At 31.1% G+C, this 25,326-nt stretch overlaps 1 protein-coding gene across 1 annotated transcript; it reads right to left on the bottom strand.

Annotated features, from left to right (window-relative positions):
- Window positions 1-6,073: 6,073 nt before the first annotated feature.
- LOC8269255 (probable mediator of RNA polymerase II transcription subunit 26b) lies at window positions 6,074-10,440 on the bottom strand. Its single transcript, XM_002517238.4, has 9 exons — window positions 8,956-10,440; window positions 8,686-8,754; window positions 8,485-8,567; window positions 7,895-7,947; window positions 7,678-7,802; window positions 7,536-7,563; window positions 7,110-7,420; window positions 6,942-7,032; window positions 6,074-6,713 (listed from the first exon to the last, which is right to left on the bottom strand). Exons 1-9 carry the CDS (start codon window positions 9,481-9,483, stop codon window positions 6,580-6,582), a joined length of 1,422 nt encoding a protein of 473 aa, XP_002517284.1. The 5' UTR covers window positions 9,484-10,440; the 3' UTR covers window positions 6,074-6,579.
- Window positions 10,441-25,326: the final 14,886 nt, after the last annotated feature.

Below are 25,326 nucleotides of genomic sequence, written 5' to 3'. Positions count from 1 at the left end.
GCATAGATTCGCGTCGCCTACTTGGATTCCGCCCCTATTCACTTTGTCAACATAGGATTTTAGGATTTCTAGCTCAATCTGATATTATTTATTATTTTATTTTATTTTGATTTTATTCCCTTCATATTCTAATCATTTTTTACCTTTTATGCATATTAAAATCGGCTCTCGGACGTGAGGATTACACAAAAATCGCATGAAATCAACCTAGATACCCAATGAACCAATTGGTTTAGTGTACAGTTAATTGGCTCTGCCTTGAGCCGATCGGCTTTATGCCTATAGTCGATCGACTCTGCACTCCTTTGCCCTAATTTCTTTGGTGTTTTACGAGTTTATGATGTACTTTTGTCGATTTTGTGTATTGTAGCTAGGTTTTATGGTTGTTTTTTTCAATTTTAGTTGTAGGTTGGATTGTAATAGTTAGATTTACCTTTTATGTACTTTATTTTTATTTATTTCTTGGTTTAATGTATGTTAAATAATTGTAATTTGACTGCTTAATTGAAAAATGGACCTATAGACTTTATATTAAAATTTGACCTAACATAAAAACTGTAGTCCAATAGACTAATCAATATTTACCGGACTTAAGTTTTAAAATCAAAATTGTCTTAGTGGGTTTTACTATATTTTAGTTAGGATTGAGCTATATTAGAATTAGATTCACACAAAATGGATTTTATCGTAATATGTAGTCCATCTAGAATTAAAGGCTTGGTAAGATATAACTTATAATTGGATTAAACTAGAAAATGCTCATATATAATTAATTAGTAAGCTAGATTAACAACTTTAATTTGGGCCGAGCTTAATCAAAATAGGCTAGACTTAAATAAATTATATGTGTTATTTGGTATGCCTGTGTATAAACTGTTGTGTTTATAGTGAATGATTTGTTAAACAATAAAATTAAAGACCAATATATACAAATAAGGAAGTTGGCTTCCGGGTCAATCTCTAGATTTGTGGCTTAAGGTTCCTAATGGAATATGAGAAGCGTCACTCATTAGTAAAAATGTTCTGGTGATTACTCGGGTGGCGACTCCCATCTTCGCGTTAGTCTTAGTGACTAATTAGCGTGTTCCTGATAATGTTGAAAAGTCTTACAGCACCATAGTCGCTAAAGATATTTAGGTGTGCGCCCGAAACTGCTGTCCACAATATTTTTTCACATTTGTGCTTAATTTCTTACACATAAGATTTTTATTTTAAAAAGTACATTTATTTTTACCATATGAGATCAAGCTTATGTAATTTGATAGTTTTTTCTATTAATTTATTAATTAATAAATTACATTTCTAATTAAGTACCAACTCTAATCTTAAGAAATATTATATTATTTATATTTTAGTATTAAATTACCTAATAAATAATTTTTAATCAAATAATGATGATAATTCTATCTTTCTTATTAGATATTATTGTCACCTTATGTTAAAAATAAGATTTATTCTACTTTGATAAACAGAAATAATTATGAGAAAATCTAATATTTGATAAAAAATTTAGAGATTAAGTTAAAAAATTTAATTACTAGTTTAATCTTTTGTCTACATTTACTTTACATAAAAGAAAATAACAATTAATTTTATAAAAATTAAAAAAATTATAGTATAATAAAAAATTACAAAACCGACTTATATATCAAACCCTTCAATTAGTAGATAGCATCACGCTCTAGAATATAAGCTCTGTGAATATTAATTTTTCCTTTAACGATTTTATTTTAAAGGTGTAGGAAAAATACATTAATTGATGAGCATTCCTTTTGTGAGTCAAAAACATTTGCAACTATGATTCTCTTATCAAATTAACATATAAATTTTTTAAAATCAGAGTAAATAAATTGAAAAAAAATAAAATTTGTCTAAAACAGGTACTTTATGTTATGAATTTTATATATTATTTTTTATGTATTTAATTAATTATTTATTTATAATTGTTGTTAGTTTCTAAAAGATATAAAAAATATTATTATTTTATACATTTAGTAAAGTTTTTAAATTAATATATTAGTCCGAATTAGAGTTAAAAAAATTTTATCATTTAGTCGAGGCTATTAACTTATTAAGCATTATTTTAGTTATCAAAATTTTACTGTATCTATAAGAAAAAGTTAAGTATATTAAAATATTAAATACATAATTTTTAACTTGCGATCTCACTTAATTAAATATATATATATTAATGTTCTTATGCTATTTTAAAATTAAAAAAAATTAAAAAGCTAATAATATATAAAAATTTGAATAATTAAATAATTTGTCAATTTTTTCAAATACAACTCCAGACAATAAGATTAATAAATTCAATATTAAATCGATAATATTATACATTTAACTTAGTAGAAAGATATTTCAGGTGGGTATGACTATAAGTAGGGTGCTAAACTATCTCGGGATGGTAGAATCTCATTCGAATCTAGAAATCTGACTCTACTTGCTTGAAATTTGACTTGTTTGAACCCAAATTTTAGTAAGAAATTAAATACTTTAACCTACAATGACCTGAGATTGAACCTACTAGAATCTAAAATGACTAGGACTTGAAGCGATGTGAGACTAAAGTGATATGAGACTTAAATGATCTAAGATTGAAACAATCTGAGCATAAAACAATTAAGGACCGAAAAAAATCCGAATCTGAAATAATTCGAAATAAGATTAATAAATTTAATATTTAATCTATAATACTCCACATTTAACTTAGTAGGGTAGTATACTATATAAAGATGGTAGAATTTGATTTGAAATCCAAAATTCGATCATACTCGCTTGAAATTCGATATCTTCGAACCCAAACTTTAAAAAAAAAATTAAATATCTCAATTTGCTAAAGCCCAAAATGACTCAGACTCCGAAGCAAAGCGAGACTGAAGTGACCTAAGATCAAAATAACCAAGCCCGAACAGTTAAGAGTTAAAAATAATATGAAATCGACACGATCTGAGACTCAATAATATCCAAATTTATAACCAACATAACTCAGTTCAAAATCAAAATGACTAAAAACTTAACTTTTTATTAAAATAAAAATAATAATTTTATGACATTTAATTAACATATACAATTAGTTTTGGTACTAGTTTTTTGTAATATATTCATTCAAGCTAGTTATTTTATTTAATGACCTTTTCTTGAATTCTCAAAACTTCTGTCATAGTATGACGGGCTTAGTGTTCATTATTCATTGGGAACTTGAGTAAGGAGTAGCTCTTTTTTTTGTTTTTATCGATTTTGAAGAGGAAACACTTTTTATAGTTATAGCAATTTTTATAAGAATCGGTTAGCTAGATAAATCGATAGTTCAACAAACAAACAATAGACAAATATAATAAAAAAGATGGTCTACCACTAGTAAATCAAATCTTTAACTAGAAAACTTTAAGAAAATTAAATATATAAAATTATATTAAATAAAATTCATAAGATTAAAAAATAAAATTAAAAAATTTAATTTAAAAATTTAATTTTAGTATGATAAATTAATATAAAATTTGATCTGAAATCTAAAGCATTCTGTAATAGAGTTTATCTAAACCCAACTTGATTTGAACTCAAAAAAGGAAAGTAAAGCATAAAGATTCGAACCTAAAACGAGCAGGACCCGACATTGTTCGAATTTAAAATTATTTAAATTTTAAAAAATTTAAATTCGAAATAGTCAAATATAAAATGATCCAAAAAGTGTAGCACCATGTTATCCAAATCTGAATCAGCTCGCCCATTCAGTATCTCTAATGCTATCCATACCCTACTCATCCAATGCACTTCTTTCACGTATAGGATTATTCATACTCATTACCCAATCAATATAAAATTGAAAATAGAACGTGGACAATATTTAGAATAGAAAAAGATAAAAGATATTTCACGGGTAGTATTTTTTTCTAAAAGAATTATTTTAACGGTTAAAAGAAAATCTTACAAATCTATTTCAAAATTTTTATTTTTACATTTTTTTAGAAAAAAAATATTAAATATATACCTAGAAAAGCTGAAAGGAGATTATTTTTAATTCATATTATTTTAAATTCAGTTATTTATAATTTTTTATGTTTTTAAAATATCATCAAAAAAATATTAAACAGTATACCTAAAAGATAATAAAATTTTATTATTTTAATTTTGTTAGAAAAAATATTAAAAATATATCTATAAGATACCAAACTGATTTTTTTTTTTCAAAATTTCGTTCAGAAAACATACTAAAAATATATTTATAAGATACCGATAATATATTATTTTAACTTGTATTACTATGAAATGGACCGAATGAGAAAAATTTGTCATTTTTTTATATTTTTATGTTTGGTATTTATAAGTTTAATAATATTATATTTTTTATAGCAACTAGTGTGTTTTAATGATATGAAGATACATCTTTCAAAAAATTTTCATAATGCAATCTAAAAATACATGAAGATATATTAAAATGAAATTTAGAAAGTTATTTAATGATAATGAAAATAAAATAAAAGAATACCAATAAAATATCAAAAAAATTTATATAATATATTAAAATAAAATTAAAAAAAATTATTTAATGGTAACAATATATCAAAAGAATATCAATAAATATATAAAAAATACTATATAACTAGAATTTTGTTTAAAAGAAAAATCGTAAGAAGAGAATTTGATTGTAAGATATATTTATACTTTTGTAGAAAACCCCCAAAAAGAAAGAAAACAATTAAGATGGGAAAGAAAGAATACATGGACTAAGTTTCCTAGAGTAGTAGTCCCAAAAGTAAGAATGAAAAGCAATATCGTATCCTACAATAAATATAATACAGTAGTCAAATTTTCATAAAGGAAATGAACGGACACGATGACTCATCAAAATTAGCGAAAGGAAGTAGATATAATCTTGTTGGGTTGGGGCACCATTTTGGTCAGATTATAAAGCGCACGTGTATCACGTGGACACATCTCTGTGGTGTCAATAGTTTGACTCTGTAAAGCTGTCTGACTGTGATACCAAAAATCAAATCATCCTCATGTTTTTCATTCTTACTCGAACAAAAACATTTCCTTGGATCTTTATCCATCATAACTTCTTCTTTAAACGCGTATTTATTATTATTATTATATATTTCAAATTTTGGATTTTAAATTTAAGTAAATCAAATTGAGTGCCATTGCGATTATATAATCAAAATGGGTTTTGGAATTACACTCATAGCTTTATATTAATATTATATTTGACACATGGGTCTGATTAAAACCAATTTTTGGCATCAAATAATATTAATATCTATGCTCGTTCGTTACAAACCTAATCAACTCAAAAGATTTTATATAAAGCTATGAATGGCTGAAAGCATCTCAAAATATTATTCGGGAAAAGAAATCAGAAAATTGGGTTTTCCTTTTTGGCCTTCTTTTTTCTTTTTCCTCAATGCGATCAACAATGACCTTCATGTTTTTATTCTATTAAGAAAGGGACGAGTCTTTGGGAGAAAGGTGTCAAAAAGAACAACCAACTTTAGAAAGTGGGACTCTGCAATGTTCCACTCCTCATAATGAACCCAAGCCAATTCCGACTCGAACTGTTTTTAGACATCAAATTTCTTTATTTATTGATATAACTGATAAAAATAAACTACATCAATTAATAATACAATAAATAATAAAATAAATTTATTTATAAAATTACGGAATAGATCAAATTTATGTAAAATTGTCTTGATTTTCTCCGTAGAGCGTAATTTGCTTGAATGTCTCTTGGGTTCCCTTTTCTTCGATTTGCAAGTTTCAATTTCGTAAACTAATATGAGCAAACGCGTTGCAGAAAACAGAGTAAAAGTTTTCTGGTCAATGTGAACTTAAATAAATATATCCAGCCGACAAGGGAACCATCCATCATGTTTACACTGTACACATCAAAAACAAGTTTATGTCAATCCAATACAGCTCAACTCACTGAATAATCTAATTCCTGACTGCTCCATTTCTTCATTAAGAATTTCCACATCAGTTCATACACTAGCAACCATTTAATTATGCAGATGAACATAAAGGGAATGAAAACAAAAGTAGAATTGAACTTTCTGAGTCAGCTAAAGAAATGAAACATGAACATCTGATCTTATTCATTAAAGTCTACAGGATCTTTAATGGAAGGCACTTATTCTGTGCAAAAGTATGTATACTATCCCCATAAAAGTAAATGTCTCTGTGTGAGTGAAAAAGAAAAAAGGAAAAAAAAACAATTAATGTTGAGAAGCAGTCAATAAACGTGGGCATATGCAAATGAAGGGTTTCTATGGATTTTAAATCTAGTACTACTGAGTCGAGAATCTTAAGAGTGCATAAGCCTCCAACTCCACAGCCCCACCCCTGTCCTCTCAGGATTTCAACATGTATATATCCCATCAAACGTTGGACATGGGAATGTAGTTTAAAATGTTTGTTCCCCTGTAATCAATAGGGGCCTCGCTAAGATCAATGCTTGGATTTCTTATTGTTGATGCATGATCATGTGAAAGTATGTGCTGGAGTTATTAGCATCCTTCGCTCGCGATCAGATTGGAAGTAAGAATGGCTGTTGAAAACCAGTCTGCAAAAGAACTATGAAATCTGCCTCCGTCCATGTGCCCAATGCCGGTTATGGCTTCCAGGTCTCATGTTTGGATTTTTCTGTACAAGCGCTTGTTTAGGGAGATCATGTAACTCCATTACTTGTATCGTTCGCTGTCTCTTGGCTGTTAAATAAAAAGAAATGACAAGCCTATTATTAGAAATACTCTGCTGATAAATTTGCATTGCAGTTAATATTAGAAACAGTTCTTTCAGCCACAGTGGCTGATACTGTAGTTTCCAAATTGCCATATTTAACATTTCAAATATATTTTAATTAAGATTTCTTAATTACTACCAATAAAGAAAATTTGAACCTCAAGCATGGATTATATCTAAAGGTTGAGACTAACCATTTTCTGCTTGTTGATAACGCTCCTGGAGTTTCCTTTTTGTGGCTTCAAGTTTCTTTTGGACAGCATCATCATCTGAACACTTGAATTTCTAGTTGAAGAATACGTGCCGAGTCAGATGATATTTATAGACATAGATCTAAAACTGCTTTAGATTTTAATACTTACATCTTGTTGACCACCTGGAAGCTTTCTCTGGGTAACAAGCTTATCTGTTTTTCGTTGTATCTTTGATTCATTGTTTGCTTTTTGCTCAACACTTTGTTTTGTAGGTCTTCCAGGACCAGAAACAGTGGTTGAGGGCTTATTTGGCTTCCTCATAGCTTCTTGCCTCCTACTCTGATGACTTTTATTATCCTTGGCAACAACATTTGCTTCACTAGGAGTATGCTCTTTCCGCTTTGGAATGTTCTTCTGCTCTAATGACGATTTTCGTCCATTTTCACGGTTCTTGATGAATTCCCCACTGTTTCTAGGATCTGAAACAACATTCCCCATTCAGAATCATGAATCTAAGAAGTGGGGAATTCAAATAAAGAACCGAATAGCAAAAGCTATCTACAAGAAGCATAAGACTGAGCAAATTCAACTCACTTCCATCGTCATCCATTCCATCAAAGAACTTCGCATGAGGTAGTGAGGGTAACGGCCATAGAGTAAAATGGTCAGTCCAAAATTCCCTGAGGCAAATTTATTTTCCCAACAGAACAAGAACTAACAAGAAAAGGATAGATACCTGTGCGAGCTCTATCCCAGTATTTTGAGCAGCGAAAAAGAATGCTTCATCTAATGGAGGAGATGGAAGCCCATCTTCTTCATCAACAACAGATGGATTCACAGACTCAGGAGTACCTTCATCACCTACAAAATCATATGAATTCAGATCGTAAAAAGAGCTTGACTGCTAAAAACATCTCTGTATGACAAAGTAAACTGACTTTGTAAGTTCCTACCTCTGATAGCCTTTGTCGTACTGTACCACTCATCCACCAATACCTTCCATCCGCTGTAACCACAAAAGAAAGTTCAAATATGTCAAAATTTGCATCTATAAATAATTCTACAAAATTTAGTAGTCCAGCAAACAAGAATAACTAATAAACAAATGGACCAAGTCTAGCAGCATCAAATATTTAACCATCTGCCCCAAAAGAATACAGGAAGATTATCAGAGTATTTCTCTTGTCTATTTGCTTTGTTTAACAAACCATTACTTGGTGTGTGACAGAAGTCTCCCAAACTAGCAAGCACAAGGGTACATAGGCTGAAGCTTGAGAGAAACATAAACTTTAAAAATCTAGAGGGCCTAAAATCTCCATATTCTCCTTCGCAGTACCTTTTCTATAGTGGGACAATATAACTAAGTAATTAAATTTTATGCTTGCTGAAAACTATATTGCTCGAGAACATCCTATTGTTATTCTGCCAACAATTCTTGGATCCTAATCAGCAAATGGCAATAACTGATCCTCAAATATGCTCAATTTCTCCATGAACACAAAGAAACTGTTAAAAGGAAAAGGCAATAAAGCTCATGTCATACTCTATAAGAACTCGTGCAAGATGACGAATCTGTTGTGATCCATGCTTCCGGAGGCCATTGACAGCTTTTCCAATCTCAGTTGCCTGGAGGATGACAGTTCCATCAGTTGAAGAAAGAGTACAAGAAATCTTAAATGAAAAAGTTCTGGTACTGCCAAGAAATTTCCAGACCAATTCTAATAGAGGACAAAATGTATCAAACCTTAAGTGTGTCCACAGTCAGGGCCATTAATTGAAGTCTCCTCAATGATTCAAACAACACAGATTCAGACTGTCACAAGAACAACGGAAATAACCACCAATCGAACATCAGAAGACTAAAGAAACATATAATTAAAACAACAACAGTTCTGCAATAATATCTAACACGCAGTCTAAAAACTCAAAGAACTACATAATTCAACAATCCAATGATCCATGAAACATACAAGACTTAATTGGGATAAAAATATATATATGAGAGTATATATACCTCATCTCTGCTATGAAGAAGAATATCTTTGATCCTCAATACCTCACCAACAACCATGGACTCCTCTTCAATCTCATCAGTTAAAGCCTCAGCCTCTCCATAACTAAAATTACTTAACAACTGATCATTCACATTAACCTCTCCAATATCAATATCATTATCATCCCTATTATTACTACTATTGACCTTACTTTCCTTACTAGTACCTCCAGCCTCAAACTCGCAAACATCAATATCAACATCATCATCGTCATCATCCTCAACATGATGGTCATCTCTTCTCTTGCAGGCACCTCCATCATCATTTTCACCTTCATGAGCAGGCACAGCTAAGTCCACATGATTGCAGCCGGAGCAGCGAGTCAATCTGCAGGAGAATAAACGCTCTGCAATTCGATCTCTACGCAACCTGAACTCCTTTGGACAATCAGAAGCTGCAACCATAATCGCATGATCGATTATAGCAAATATATCTGAATTTGCTGTCCTAAAATAGTTCCTCCAGTAATCAAGTGACACCGATTTCATCGTTACTTTATGACTTACCCGGATCAATCAACAACTCTTGATTCAAAAAGCAAGTTTCTTTTTCCTTGCTAACAGGTTTTGGCAATACCCAGAAAGTCAAAATTGATATTCATCACCCTCAAAAATCAGAACTTTAACAAAATGGAAAAACAAAGTGGTGACTTTGCAACCAACCCAGAACTCAAAAACCGATCAGAAGCCAAAAGTAAGCCTTGAAATCGGCGAATCCGATCGAAAAATTGATGTTACCGATTCTTGTTTATTGAATATTAAGCTTCTTTTTTTCCTCTTTTTCAGTTCTTGTTACGTCAAGACAGGATATAAGGATATGAAGGTAACGAACAGCTAGAAAATCCCACAATCTGACACAGACAAAACTTGGGTTTATTTTGAATTTTCTTTTTCTTTTCCCCAGAATATAAAAACTTTTCCCGGAAAATAAATTCCCAGGAATTATTCTCTTTTCCTTTTTTTTCTTCTAAAACCAGACAACAGTGGTACAAAGGCAAAAATAACAAAATTGAAGTTTCAATACAGCAAATAACAATAAGAAACGAGATTATCTCTCTCTTTCTCTATCTCTATCTCTATCTCTATCCCTATCCCTATCCCTAGCTCTTTCTTCCTTTTGTTTCCTCTCTCTCTCTCTCTCTCTCTTCCTATCTTTAAAATCTTTTTCTGTTCTGTTTTGTGTTTGCCTCTGGTTTCTTAAAAAAAAAAAAAAAAATACCGGGTGCTGCTACGCCTACGCAAGCCAGAGAATTTTGTTTTCTGTTCTTTTTTTTTTTTTCTTCTTCTTTATCTTTAACTTTTTTCCCTCAAAAAAAAAAAAAAAAACCAAAAACCCACTGTCCTTGTAACTAGAGAAAGAAATTTGGGTTTTTATTTTTTATTGTTCACTGTTCAGTAATTTTTATCTTTATCTTTCTTTTTGCTAAGAGTTTTGACCTGATCGGGTTCTTGGACTAGAGAGAGAAGAAAGAAAAAGGAAAGGAATGTGCTATGCGGGAGACTACTTAATTGTTTCCTTCCAAGTCTCATTAGTATTATTCTTTTCAATATTAACACTGGTTTTCAAGGCTCCATCAAAGGTCATTTGGAGATCAATTCACGCCAAGAATTCGGAAAGTTTAGTCCAGAATTTCTATCTAAAAAAATAGATAGAAAACTGGATCAAGCTCTACATTTGGCTCATAAGCTATAAGCTAGACCATAAGTTGGATACAAGATTCCCATCTTATCTTTTTCTGTCGTTTTGTATTTACACTCCTCTATTAGAGGAGAAGTCGATATGTAACGAAACCAAACAAGTTTTCCTTTCATCTATGAGCATAATATTCTCCCTTATGGCTTTCTAAATTTCTTCCTTCTCTTTTTCTTGATCCATAATAATGAACTAATTGTCTGCACGATCTATTCTTCTATGATCCAAAAGGGCTAACTCGGTACAATCGATATTAATGAATTTTAGAAGCCAATTTTCTTTCATATTTGATTAACTAATAATCTTAGCATCTACTAGTTAATAATTTTTTTTTGAAAATCCGAATATATAACTTATATATATAATTGTTTTGTAGACATAATATATATGTATATATATCATATATATTTTTTAAATATATTGACTTCATAGTTATTTTATATTTTTATTTTATAAACTAGTACTGTTAGTATTTAATAATTTTTATATTAATTATTAGAGAATTTACTGTATGTAATTTTTTTATTTATCAATTAGTTTGTTTTTAAGTATTTATATTATTTTAGGTCAAATTCATAGTTTTTTCTATCAAATGTTGTATTTTAATCTATTTTAGTTCTATTTATCAATATTTACAGTTTATTAAAATAAACAAAACAACTTAAATATGCCACGTACAAAAAACAATTAGTCAAGAAAATATTAAAAAAAATTAAATATATTATCAATTGAAGTCAAATGATAACATATCATAATCTTAAAGTTATATAAATTAATTTACTGTTGAAATTTTAAGATTATACAGATCATAGAAGATTTTAATGAAACCAAAATGAAAATAATGTTATATTTATATATTAAAATTACTATTACCAATCAAAAATTATATTAGTATCAAATTTAAAATTATATATTATTTTATCTTTTAAATAATAATAGATCAAATAGCCAAAACTAGTTTCTATAAAAATAGGTTATGGTATTACAATCCCCATTATGCCTTAATACAAGCAAGTGGCCATCATTATTGTTTATTCACTGGCTTCCAATTCGTAATTCTCACCTTTATTATAATAGAATTTTTATTTTACTGTTAAAGAATTAACCGAAAAGACACAAAAATAAGTTATTTAATATTATCTGGTGAAGAAATTATATTATAGAAGTGAAATTATATCATTTAAAATTTTATTATTTATTAATAATTTTAGTATGCAACTATGCTATTCATTTTGGCAGTAGAAAAAAAATATGGACCTACCATTATATTAGATTTCTCGATACTGTGGTTATATTATATTTAACAGATAATTATATTAATTTTATTTTTAAAATTATTTCAGACGTGATTTATCATTTTAATCATATTTACATTACTTTTATCATATAATTATAATTTATTTAACATATTTTAGAAAATCTATTAAAGTGAATTAATAATTTTTATTCTAAAAAGTTACTCTACTTTAAATTTGCAGTGAATTAAGAAATATAAAATATTTAAATAATATTTGAGATTTTATCACTATTTCTAGAAAATATAGTTATTAAAAAACTATATAAAATTTATAATTTGAAAATATAAAATATAAAAATTTAATTATATAGAATAATATTTATATTAATTAATGAGATATTTAGGAGAATTATTTATTAATTTAATTATTAAAAAAGGTTTACTATAATTCAAAACTGACTAAAATTGGAAAGAAAAATTAAATTTTAATATGTATTATACATAAATATTCATGTTTATCTATTTTAAGATTTTACGAACATGATTTCTTATTTTAAAATTAAATCATACTTTATATTTGACTACGACTTTTACCACCGACGGCAAACATTTTCTATTTGACCTAGGTTGGGTGTGTTTGATATATTAGATATTATTTTTGATAATATTATGGAGTTATATTAATCAATTTAATATTTAATTAAATATATATTTTGTTTTATATTTTACGGGAAAGGTAGATTTGAATGTAAAAGGCGGTTTTAGGACCAAGCAGATTGGACATCTGACTCGGTAGTTTCACTGAGTCAGCACGCGCGACCGATCGATCGAGTTCCTGTTTTCTTCAGTTAGAACTTAGGATTTTGGAGTAACATCGAAGAGCTAAATCTTATTGTTTTATGTAAAAGATATTAAGAAGAAAGGAAAAAAAGAATACTCGGCGACTCGTTTTTGTGTTAGAGTGACGTGGCTGTGATGCGAATGGAGGAAAAGCCGTAAGAAGGTAAAATCATGACACGTTAGAATTTTAGATGTGAGAGCTACTCTGGTAGGTAGGAGGTGGGTTGCACACGTGGCACGCTTATCATTGGTTAAGAGAATGGCAGGTGATTTTGACACGTTACAGAGCTGTAACACAGCACAAAGATTTGTGGCTCTTCGAGTCCGTTTGAGCTGTTACATCTGTTGCTGGCTGGCCTGTTTTTCTTATTTGAATCTACTGTTATTTTCAAAATAATTTTATATGCTAAAATGAATGTTTTATGTAGTAGTATAGCCACTATCTAGTTGAATTAAATATTTCATTTTTCTTATAATCTCTATATCCTAAGTTGGATAGACTTTAACTTTTAAATTTTAAAGTTATTATTATATAGTAAAATATTTTAATCTCTCAAGATCACATATTTTTCAAAGAACATCTGTACAGATTAAATATTAATTAAAAATGTATTCAAAGAGAACTTATAAGATTATTTTCAAATATTTATCACTTTCATCTATTAGTAAGTGCTGAAAATTTTTAGATTAATAACGAAAAATTTATTGTTGTTAATATTTTTTATAATAAGACTCATTTAAGATTAGAAAATTGATTTATAATTTAAAATATTCATAAAATGTATATTATCTATTGCATTATAAATTTTAATATTTTTAATTTATAATATTATATAATATATATTTTGGTTAAGATCTGTGAGTGTGCTAAGGGTGTTTGGTATACGAATTATTAAAATTGAATTACGCATTTTGACTTCTTAATTAGAACCGGTCGTTTATTAAAACTTTTATGGATCTTAATTGAATAATGAAGAGTGCACAAGTTGTTGTTAAGTTTGGGTGTCCGGTTATTATATTTAATTGTTTTATCGTTATTGATTATTCGTTTGTCCTCCTTCATTCTCTTCCCTGGATAAATACAAAATTTTTGTTTCATTATGTTTAATCTTAGTTGGTATTTGTTTGATTTTTGATAGATTTATGTTAATTTATATTTAATTTTGGTTGATTTTAATTTATATTTTGTTTAATTTTCATTAGAGTTATATTCAGTTTCTAAAAGATACAATTTCATAAACACCAAATGAAAAAAATACATATGAATAAAATCTAAACAGAAAATAATAAATTTTTTAAAACAAGAATCCAATAATATAATTTTTCATTCTTTTTATTAATTTAGGCTAAAATCTAAATTTATTAAAACATTATATATAACAAATTGGTATCTTAATTGACTTGTTTTTCTTAGTTTTCGTATAATTTTGGTAAGTGTTTAATTTTTACTCGGTTTGTTTTATGTTCATAAAAAAGAGTGTAAAAACTTAATAATTAAGAAATAAAGTATAAGAATATGAATATAAAACATATAGTGTTTGTTTGGTGAAAAATTGTGTTGAGTGTACCACGTGTATAGGTACACGAATCCTTATAATTAAAGTATTTTAAACTGACTTTTTAATCAAATTTTTCTTATGAATTCCTAAGCTCCATTGAAAGTTTGCTTAGATTCTCAAGAGACACAAAAATAATTAGATGAATAGTAGTAAATATTTGTAAATAAATAAGTTGAAGGACTTATATTTACTTTGTTGGAAATTTGCATAAAGAAATAATGTTTTATAGTAAACATAAATACAAGGAAATGATTGAATAAAAAATTTATTCGAAACTAAAATTATTTGCAGAGAATTTGTACTTAAGTATTTGTATTGCAGTGTAATTGTTCAGTTGATGCTAGGATCCCTTTTCTATTCCTACTTCTATTTTTTTATAGAAAGTCACAAGTTCCACTTTTCTTGGAGAATGCTTTCATTTTTTGTGCCATAAAGTTCCATTATCTCCTTCTATTTAGGGAGTGGGGATAACTGCTACACAACTCCTCTCATTACTTCTTCACATGTTTGTTTCACCATTATCTTTAATTATTACTAATTAGCTAACTAATTAAATAATTAGACTAATTATTATGGTCTTACAACCTTTGGGTTTTCATTTTAATTTTTTAGGCCCAAAATTATTTATAGGTCCAGCAATTGCCTCCCTAGTATATATGCGCTCACATACCAATGCTATATATATGAACTTTCTTTCTTTGAAATTCATATCTCCATTTTGTTATCTAATCTTAAATGTCAAAGAATTTTTGGCCCAGAGTCTAATATCACCCTTATAACGCGTAGTATTAGAAAATCAAAGCAAAATAATCCGAAGAGTTCCAAAAAAATTTAATTTTTAGCTCGTCATCTCCTATTGAGACTCTAAAACCCCTTCTTTTCAACTTTCTCCTTCAAAACCTATCTCTTTTCTTGATTTTGAAATATAAATTCCTTTAATATCCCTACTATACTTCAAAATACTTTTTTCTCATTACAAAATCTCCAAAATTCAATTTTTTTAATTTTCTCTTTCACCACTGTCTCTTTCTTCTCCTTTCATCGACATTGTTTCATCGTCCCATTCTTTTTCACCCATGACAACAGCTCCTTCTTACTGTTTGATGCCAGCAGCCCCCTTTTCACGCTGTTGTCGACTTTGTTGCCTTCAAAGGGACAACAGCCGCCACTTACCGTCGAAGGAGACAGTGTCACTCGAGCTGCTACTACTCATATGCACGTCATCTCATTAATGCCACTCGTCATCCTTCCACTGCTTGAAGCTGGTGCTGCATAGTCCTTCAGTCAAGCTGCACCGCCATCTTCAAGTTCTTATTATGGAGGTGTTTGTGGACCAAACTGAAAACTAGCTGGTTCGGTTCAAACTAGTCCCTTTTGCTCCGGACGTGATTCTTTTACTGACTTGTGGGACTCTATTTGTGTAAAGACCCGACCTCGGTATTAGGAACTATACCCACCTCATGCAAAGGAACTTCAAGTGTATCAAAGAAAATAAAAAAGAATGTACAATTTTTATCCATTATCCTTTAATGTATCACTATATTATTTGTTGATTTTGTATATAAATTGCTAGAAAATTTTTTAAGACATAGCCTCATGTGTATAAAACTTATTTGCTTTTAAGCACTGAAAAATTATGTATAGAAGATTGATTTTTTATTTTGGGATCTATAAATTTTCATTTTGGAGTTCTAAGTAAAAATCTTCTTTGGAACTAAAAGTTTAAATTTTAAGTGCCCTAAATATAAAATTAATTTTATGGTCTGATAGAAATTTATTGGATCATCAAGAACTTTTTCAACTTGGGGCTCTATATCCTTAAGTACCCATTTTACTTAGGGCTCCCTTAATAGAATATTTTAAAATATTTACTATATCCCCAAGAACATTTTCAACTTGGGGAACTAGATCCCCAAGTATCCATTTTATTTTTGGCTCTCTGAATAAAATATTTTAAATATTTACTGGATCCCCAATGATATTTTCAATTTCGGAAATTAGATCCCCAAGTACTCATTTTACTTAGGGCTCTCTGAATAAAATATTTTAAAATATTTTAAAATATTTACTAGATCTCCAAGAATATTTTCAACTTAGAAAACTAGATTTCTAAATACCCATTTTACTTAGGGCTCTTCGAATAAAATACTTTAAAACATTTACTAGATTCCTAATAATATTTTCAACTTGAAGAACTAGATCCTCAAGTATCCATTTTATTTAGGTCTCTTAATAAATTATTTTAAAATATTTTATGGATTCCCAAAAATATTTCAAACTTGGGAACTAGATCTTCAAGTACCCATTTTACTTGTGGCTCTTTGAATAAATTACTTTAAAATATTTACTAAATTCTTAAAAGTATCTTCAAACTTGAAAAGCTAGATCCCCAAATACCCATTTTACTGGGCTCTCTAAATAAAATATTTTAAAACATTCGATTGATTCCTAACAACATTTCCAACTTGGGGAACTGGATTTTCAAGTACCCATTTTACTTGGAGCTCTCTCTGCATAAAATATTTTAAAATATTTACTAGATCCTTAAAAATATTTCTAACTTAGGGCTCCCTTTCTAAATACTTAGTCGGTCCTTAAGAGAGTTTGTTTCTTGAAGAACCTTGAGGAACTATATTTTTCTTAGACCAATAAAATATTTAGATTTTTAATAAGTTTTATTTTCATACAATGGCACCATATGATCAAGCTTTTATCTTAAAATATTTTAGCTATTTCAAGTAACTGAAATGTGTGCACTTGTTTTTTGTTTTGCAGTTATGAACCGAGGCTCTATTCATCATCATTCCTCTTTTGGGAATAAGACTTTTTCTGACGTTGCCATTATGGAGGTATTTTTTCATTTTCACTTGTTATGTATTTCTTTTTTGAACTTCTTTTTTATTTCTTTCTTGTGGTGCCCTCTTTGGATACTACTCCTACTGCATCTCCTTGACTTTCTTATTTGGCTCCTCCTTTACCATTATATTTATCTTTCAGGTTTCTTTCTTTGTCTCCCATTTTTTTATCTTTTTTTTTTTATTTTGTACCCGCACTCATTTGTTAATCAATAAAAAATTCATTTGCAGGGAAGTTTTTGATGTATTTACTCCTCAGGTTATCCATGATAACTCTTATTTGAGTATTGGAGCTTGTTATAATTAGGGTAAGCTCCCTATGTCACGACCCGATCTATGGGCCCGTGACCGGTGCTAAGGAACTGGTAGGCATAAGACCACTGAAACCATAAACACATTCGAAGCATATCTTCCAAGGTCTAAATTGTCTTTTCCGATTGTCTATCAGTCTAGGGGTGGAAAGCTGTGTTGAAGTCCAATATGGTACCAAGCTCTTCTTGTAGCTTTCTCCAAAACTTTAAAGTGAATGGTGGTCCACTATTAGACATTATAGGAATAGGAATGTCATGAAGACTTATAATTCTCTCAAGATACACCCTTGCACACTTAGCCACAAAATAGGTAGTCTTCATGGATAGAAAGTGCACTGACTTAGTCAACCAGTCTATAATAACCCAAATAGAGTCATACCCTGCCGAAGTCTTATGCAAACCTGACACAAAACTCATAGTAATTCTTTCCTATTTCCACTCTGATATACGAAGTGGCTAAAACAACTCTAACGGCTTCTGGTACTTTAATATAACCTGTTGACACGTCAAACACTTAGAAACAACTTTGCCACATCCTTTCTCATCCCATTCCACTAATAAATGCCTTTCAAATCATGGTATATCTTGGTAGAACATGGGCGTACACTATAAGCTATGCAGTGAGACTCTTCTAAAATCTTATTTCTGAGATTATCCATATTAGGAACATATAACTGAGTGCCCATCCTAAGAGTACCATCGTCATCTATAATAAAACCATCGAATTGACCTTGCTGCATCTCTTTCTAGATTTTTCTTAACTGTAGTTCATGACTTTAATATGACTTGATCTTATCAACAAGTACAGATCGAACCTTGAAATGTGCTAACATCATTCCTAATCCCAATATCTCCAACTCTAATCCTTGATCGTACAGTTCACGCAACTTTTTAGTCAAAGGTCTTTTCTCCATTCTGAGGTGAGCAAGGCTACCTACTGACTTCCTGCTTAAAGCATCTACCAATATATTTGCTTTACTTGGATGGTAAAGAATGTGATATCCTTGATATTACACATGTTTGCAATGCATATTTTGAGTTATTTTTAGAGCAATTTATATATTTTTGTATTAGAATCACCCTGTTTTAATTTCTCTTTGTGTCTCATGTGTTTTTCTAGGTACATCATCAAAGTTAGAGAGAAATCAGACCAAAATCGAAAAGAAACGGTCGAATCTGGCGCATTAGACTGTTCAACATGCCCTTATTGAGGAGCACGGTTAGGGTCAGAGGGTGTGCTAAAATGCTTTACTTATGGCAAAAAAGAAGCGATTTGCAACATGGTCTCCGAGAGTGACACGTCCTAGGAGCATGTCCATGTTGAGGAGCGCTGAAGAATGCCAAATGTACACTTTTAGATCAAACCGGCATGGATCCAGCACGTCCCAAATCCAGGTCGTGTTGGATCCTGAAACCTAAGTTAAAAGAAAAGAAAAAGATAGAAAGAGAACTCTGGGGTATTCAAAACAAACCTGGAGAGTTACCTTCTAGACTGTAATACTCAAAATTTTCTTTAATAATAGTAATATTAGTAATAACTAATAATGAGTTTATATTTAATTTAATTTAGCTTTATTTTGAGTAATTGAATTGAGATGATTTAAAATAGAATTACGATGCTAGATAAAAATAAAGGAACTTATGTGATTATATCTAATTAGTTTGATTTTTAAGAAATTAATTAAGTAAATCCCTTAGGGGATAAATTATATTATATATATATGGGTCACACTTAATCTTCTCCCAATATGAATATATGAATTAAATACTATATTTGAAAGTTATGAAAGAAATAATAAATAGTATTTTTATAAAAAAATTTATTAGGGAATGGCAAATTTTAATTAGCAAGATGGTATTAGATTTAATTAAAAAATAGTCAACAAATTTATTAATTAAGTTAATTAAGAATTATGATTAATTTGATAATTATTTATGAGATAAGGACTAAAAGTAGAATTTCATTAATATGGGGTTTAAATGAAAATTTTTGTGGTTGGTATTTTTATAATTAAATATGCCGGTAAAGGCATTTTAATAATTTTACCATTAAAAAAGTAAGGTAAATAAGTAACTCTCTATTTTTAATAATTATAAATTGGCCCAAATTAAGTAGTTAGGGGCTTAATTGAAATACTAAAAAAAAGTTGGAGGGTTAAACGTGAATTTTGCAGGAGGAAAATAGTTAGTAATTCAAAAGATGAGGGACTAAATGATTATTAAGAAAAAGTTGAGGGACTAGATTGCGATAAAGAAAGAAAAAGAAGAAAAGAAGGAAGAAGAAAATAAGGAAGAAGAAGAAGAAGGAGAAGAGGGAGCTCGACTTTCGGCCTTTATTAGCAGACGAGAGGTGCATCCGTCTGAGGAACGACAAAGCTAACTGGAGATGCAGCTGGCGCCGACGAGCTCAGAGGTAGCGACGGGGGCAGCAATTAGGGACGTTGGTAAGCGTCGAAAAGAAAAGAAAGCAGTAGCCTTTTTCAACGCTGTTCATGGTGTTTCCGCGTCGGTAGCCACTGTTTTTGGTGGCAAATGACTCTCCTCGACCTGAGCTTCAATTCAGAGGTAGTAGTGCTTAAAATGGCGACCGAAGATAGTGTTTTTCGGTGGAGAAAGAAATTGGGCACCAATTTGAATTTTTCACTTTTTCGGCCAGTGCCGTTGAGCTTTCGATGATTAGAGGACACATCCAGACTCCCCTCAGCTTAAGCTTTCCAATGGCACTAATTTTGCGGCGATCGGACTCTATTTGAAAATCGACGGTCGAGATCGTCCGTGAATTTTTCCGGATGATCAGGAGTCGGATCGAAGGATCGGGTGCTGGAATCGTCATCTACCCGTTGTCTTGAGTCCGTAGGCATGCTCAGATCATCGATCGGACTCCAACGGTTGGAGGCGAGCCGACTGATTGATCAAATGTCCCGATAATCCATTATTTCAATTCGCTCCACCCAAGGCTTATGAGCAAAGCAAGGAGGTCGTCAAAACTCTGAGTTAAAGTCATATATCTACTGTACATGTGTCATGCTAAAATTTGACGGTAGTAGAATGATTTAATGATTTAAGATCTAAATTATTTATTTAATCACTATTCATATATATTATTTTCTACATCATTGACATTATGTTTGCATGTTGACTCGGGATGAGACGGTAGTAGAACATACCACCTGATGGGCTGCATTAGGATCGCGTACGCACCGATATGAATTTGAGGCAGGTAGTAAAAGAATGATTTAGGACTTTCCCTGGTCGAGTTCAACTCTCTGGGCTATATAGAGTGTGTTTGCTGGAGTAAAGGTCCTTGGTCGAGGGTTGCTCTCTAGACGCCGGCTTTATTGAAAATCAAGTGATCAGACTGGACTTAAGGATCCTGGTCGAGCTCCGCTCTCTAGGCGCCAGTCTTGTTGGAGTGAGAGAGCTGAAAAGCTAAGACTGTTAGTATTGGGAGTTAAGGTTCTGCTGAGGTACTCGTCCCGTAGCATGTAAAAATTATTTTATAGAAGCATGGCATGAAATGTGGTTTTGCATGACTTAATATTTTATTTTAATTAAATAAATATTTTATTAAAGTGGTTGTATTCGTTTTTGGATATATGCTTTTAACTCATTCTTGAGATTGACAGTCTCAAATTTAACTGTTTTTCAGGTGTTTGTTAGTTTTCCGTAGTTCTTTCCCTCTAGCAGCCTAACTCCTTCATCTTCGGGTCTAATGTAACTGATTTTATTGGTATGTTTGACTTTTTAAATTCTATAACCTCCGCAGTAGAAATTTTAGACTTATCATTTTGTAATTTTATATAAATTTAGGTCTTGCCTAATTATGCTGTCAGATTGAATTTAATATGTAGTGTTTGACGGTTAAAGGTTACTTATGAAATATTGAAATATGGATAGAGTCCTGATCACAATTTGTTTGAGTTAGTGAATAGTCAGGCGTGCTATAGGTTTCGGTGGCCTTACGCCTACCCATTCCCTAGCGCCAGTCACAGGCCCACAGATCGGGTCGTGACATAGACGATCAAGAAGAGGAAAACAGAGACGAATTCCTCTTCAACATCATCCAGATAGCTACTCTTGAGGATTGGTCAAAGATTCAAAGGAAAAAAGTAGGAAATCTTTAGCTGTAGAAATTGGATCCAGAGCTATTCAGAAAGGGATAGCATCTCTCCATTTGAGAAAAGGGTGTTCATGTTCTTTTCAATTCAGGTCTATTTTATATTCAATTCTTGTATTAGTTTAATCATGAACATGTGTAACTAATTCTATTAAACCCATTTGGGGGTGATCTTTAGCCATACTAGACTTGTATTGTGCTTAAGTTATTGGATTGTTGATTTAAGATTGTAGTTTTCATTCAAGTATAATAAAGTCTATTATTTCTTCTTCATTATTGAATCAATTTGAGAACTCCTTTGTAATTGAGAAATTAAATTGAGTTTGGACAACTGCTTGTGTGATTAGGTGATTTGTATATGAGAGATAAGTGTAATAACTTTCTGGAATAAGAACAAGACATTCTTATTAGCAGTAATTTAGAGATTAATACTATTCTAAAATCAATTGTTAGGAAGAGATTCTAACTTTAGATCTTTAGGGTTAGGAATTGGTTAACTCGAGAGAGAGACTAATTCATTTAAGAAATTATCCATAGATCGTAATTCTTAATCAATCAATTCAAAATTTATTGTTTGTAAGCCGGTGATGGGTGGCTACTCGTGTTAGCTACAATCTAAGGCAGTGTACCTATCGATGCAGTTTAGCACTAATGGCGAGTATCAAGGTCGTATTCCTCGGGAAAGTGAAAGCCCAGAGTTACTCCTTTGTTCTTTGTTATATTAACCTAAAATTAGCAATAAATAATTTCTAAACTAACTAATAGCTACAAGCTAAGTCCTAAGGGAGATGCAAGAGTGATTGATAAACGAAATAATCAAGACAAGAAGAAAAACCCAAAGGGAATCTAAACTAGTTGGCAACCGAACAAAAGATAAAGGATCGGAGAGTGTAATTATGCTACCCGTGGACGAATTCTTAACCGAATTCGTTTTCTCTCTCGAAATAACCGAATTCCTAAACCTAATAACCTAAAGTTGGAATCTCTTCCTAACAATTGATTCTTAAATTAGCATTAAGCTTTAATCCGCCTCTATTAAGCTTTGTTAATTTTTAATCCGGCTAGTTAATTATCCTTATCTCTAAGCGATTATTAACCAGTTCTTGCTATTCAAAATTCCAATTGCCAAACGGATTTCTCAATCTCATAAAGCAATCTAAACATCACAATTCACAACGTCTCATGAATAATGCATTATCTTATTAATCGCAAGAAGAATACAAAACCAACTCAAACAATCCAACAATATAATATCAAGCCAACATAGTAAAGAAATCCCAATGGATTTAATCAATCTAGCTAATCATGTTCATTCTCAAAATATACAAGAATTCAATTACAACAATAAGCAAAGGTAGAGAAAACCCGATTACACCCTTGGATGAGAGTAAACAGCCCCAAATCCTTTTGCTCCAATTGAATCGATTCTTGTTCCTCTTGCTCGATTTGAAAATCAATCAACGAACCTTGCCCAATCTTCGATCCTTCAAGGAAATCTGATTGAAACCTTGATCCAAGTCTCATTTTCCCTTGGTTTCAGCTCAAAAAACCCTTAGGGAGAGAAAAATTAGGGTTTGGGACGTTCTAACCCTAGCCTCCTTTCTTTCTCTTCTTTTCGTTCTCAACACGGGATGGTGTTCCTGACCGTGTTACTCTCTGTGGCCGTGCTCCCTAAAATCTACTTCTTATTTGGTGTCCAACACGGCCGTGTTTGTTCTCGTGTTGGTAACACGGCCCATGTTTGTGACCGTGTTGAGAACATGACCAGTGTTGAGATCAACACGGCCATGTTCAGCTTCCTCATGCTCGTACTTAGCTCGTTTTGGCAGCTTTGACGTCCAATTATGCTCCAATTCTTTCCTTTTTCATCCTTTGACCTCTTTTGGACCTAATGCACACAAACATATGTATAAGGTGAGTGTTGAGACCAATTCACATCCAAATGTCCATAAAATCAATCTTAAAAAACTCCATTTAGATGTGTGTATTTTACGCACATCAGCCGGCTAGCTAAAGTGATCCCCAATTGGGTTAACTCATCTTATTATCTTTTTTCAACTTTCATTCTCTTTGTTAAAAATTTAGCTTTCAATTGCATTTTTAATTATTTTTAGTTAATAATCTTCACAACCTTTTGATCGGTTAGATAATAGGAATAGTGTAGTAGCAGTAGCTAAAGTGATCCCCATTAATACTTGCCATAGCTAGATTACATTCAATAGGTGCACTTGCCTATAGATTGCTAGTCGTGTTAGCGAGCCATCAAGTTGTTGGCGCCGTTGCCGGGGACTTTTATTTTGAAAAATATGTGAACTATGTGTTCTTGTTAATTTAGCCATTTATTCTTTATTCTTTATTTTTTTGTTCAATTTTATTTTTTTATTCATTTATGTTATTGGTTATTTGTTGTTTCAGGTAGTGTATGACTAGGAGGTCCAATCCTGATCTAGTAGACCCTCTACCAGAACCAGAGCAATCCCCTAGGCAATTGAGAAAGCGATTGAACGTAGAGGAGGAAGAGATTTAGGTTGGGAAAGTCGTACACGAGAGTGAATCGAGATACATTACAGTAGAAATAGCAGACGCCAACGACAACAATGAAAATAATTGGATGATGTATGATTTTGCGAAACCATCGCTGGAGGGGACGTGATGCAACCAAGGATGCATCTAAGTCAACTAGCATGGATCCACTAGCCTATGGAGGACCAATGACACGAGCAAGGAGTAAAAAGTTCAAGCAAGCCTTAAATTCTTACTTGGAGCATGTTTTGAAGATGGCTAATGATGGTGCTTTTAATGAAGATAACAACGCCTTGAAAATAGTGACATTAATTGCTTTTAATGAAGCTTAAACTTCTCGTCATGGAACAAGGTCAAGGTCAAAGATCAAGGATCAAAGTCAACAAGTTTTCCTAGGGTTTCTAGAAGCATTGGGCCGCACATTAGGGTTTCTAGAAGCATTGGAGGTCTCACCTAACCCTAGGGCAGCCACCACTTATGCTTAGAGAAGGAGGCGCGACATTAGAAGTCTTTTAGGGTTTGATTCTTTATTGCTTATCTCTTAGTCCTTTTTAGGGTTAGAATCATTTCAAGACTCTATAAATAGAGCTATGTATTTCAGTTTAAAGGACATAAGATCAATATACATTTCCGAATGAAGTTTTATTTGAGTTGTTAACTCTTATTCCTTAAGGTGTTCCTTATTGAATTTCTTGAGATTAAATTAACTTGTTTGATTTAGTTTCACATCTACATGTTTGATCAATCAATTAACTTTTTATTAGTTTCTTGAGTTGTTTGAACATTCTTCATCTATTTATAACTAAAGGGCTTAGTAGTTCTATTACTAAGTTTGTTAGTTCCATAATCAATTGCAAACTTTCAAGTTAGATGTTGGGGCGACAAATTCGAACTTATTGGTAAGGGTGCTTCCTCTTAAATAGGGAGAGCGTTTATCAGTTTGATTTTCTCACCATTACTTATCTTGGTGTTTGAATGTATCCGGTTCGAGTTCGTATCAGGACGTGAACATGCATTACAAGACTGGCTGTTGCCGCCAATAATTTTGAAATAAAGCCTAATGTGATTCAGATGGTGCAGCAAACGGTTCAGTTCGGAGGCTTGCCAGATAAGGATCCTAACACGCATATAGTTTCTTGGAGATTTATGATACCTTCAAGATTAATGGGACAACAAACAATGCAATTCATCTCCGCT

Source organism: Ricinus communis, chromosome 10 (genome assembly GCF_019578655.1).
Source record: "Ricinus communis isolate WT05 ecotype wild-type chromosome 10, ASM1957865v1, whole genome shotgun sequence".
NCBI lineage: Eukaryota > Viridiplantae > Streptophyta > Magnoliopsida > Malpighiales > Euphorbiaceae > Ricinus > Ricinus communis.
This window is presented reverse-complemented; position numbering and strand designations above follow the sequence as displayed.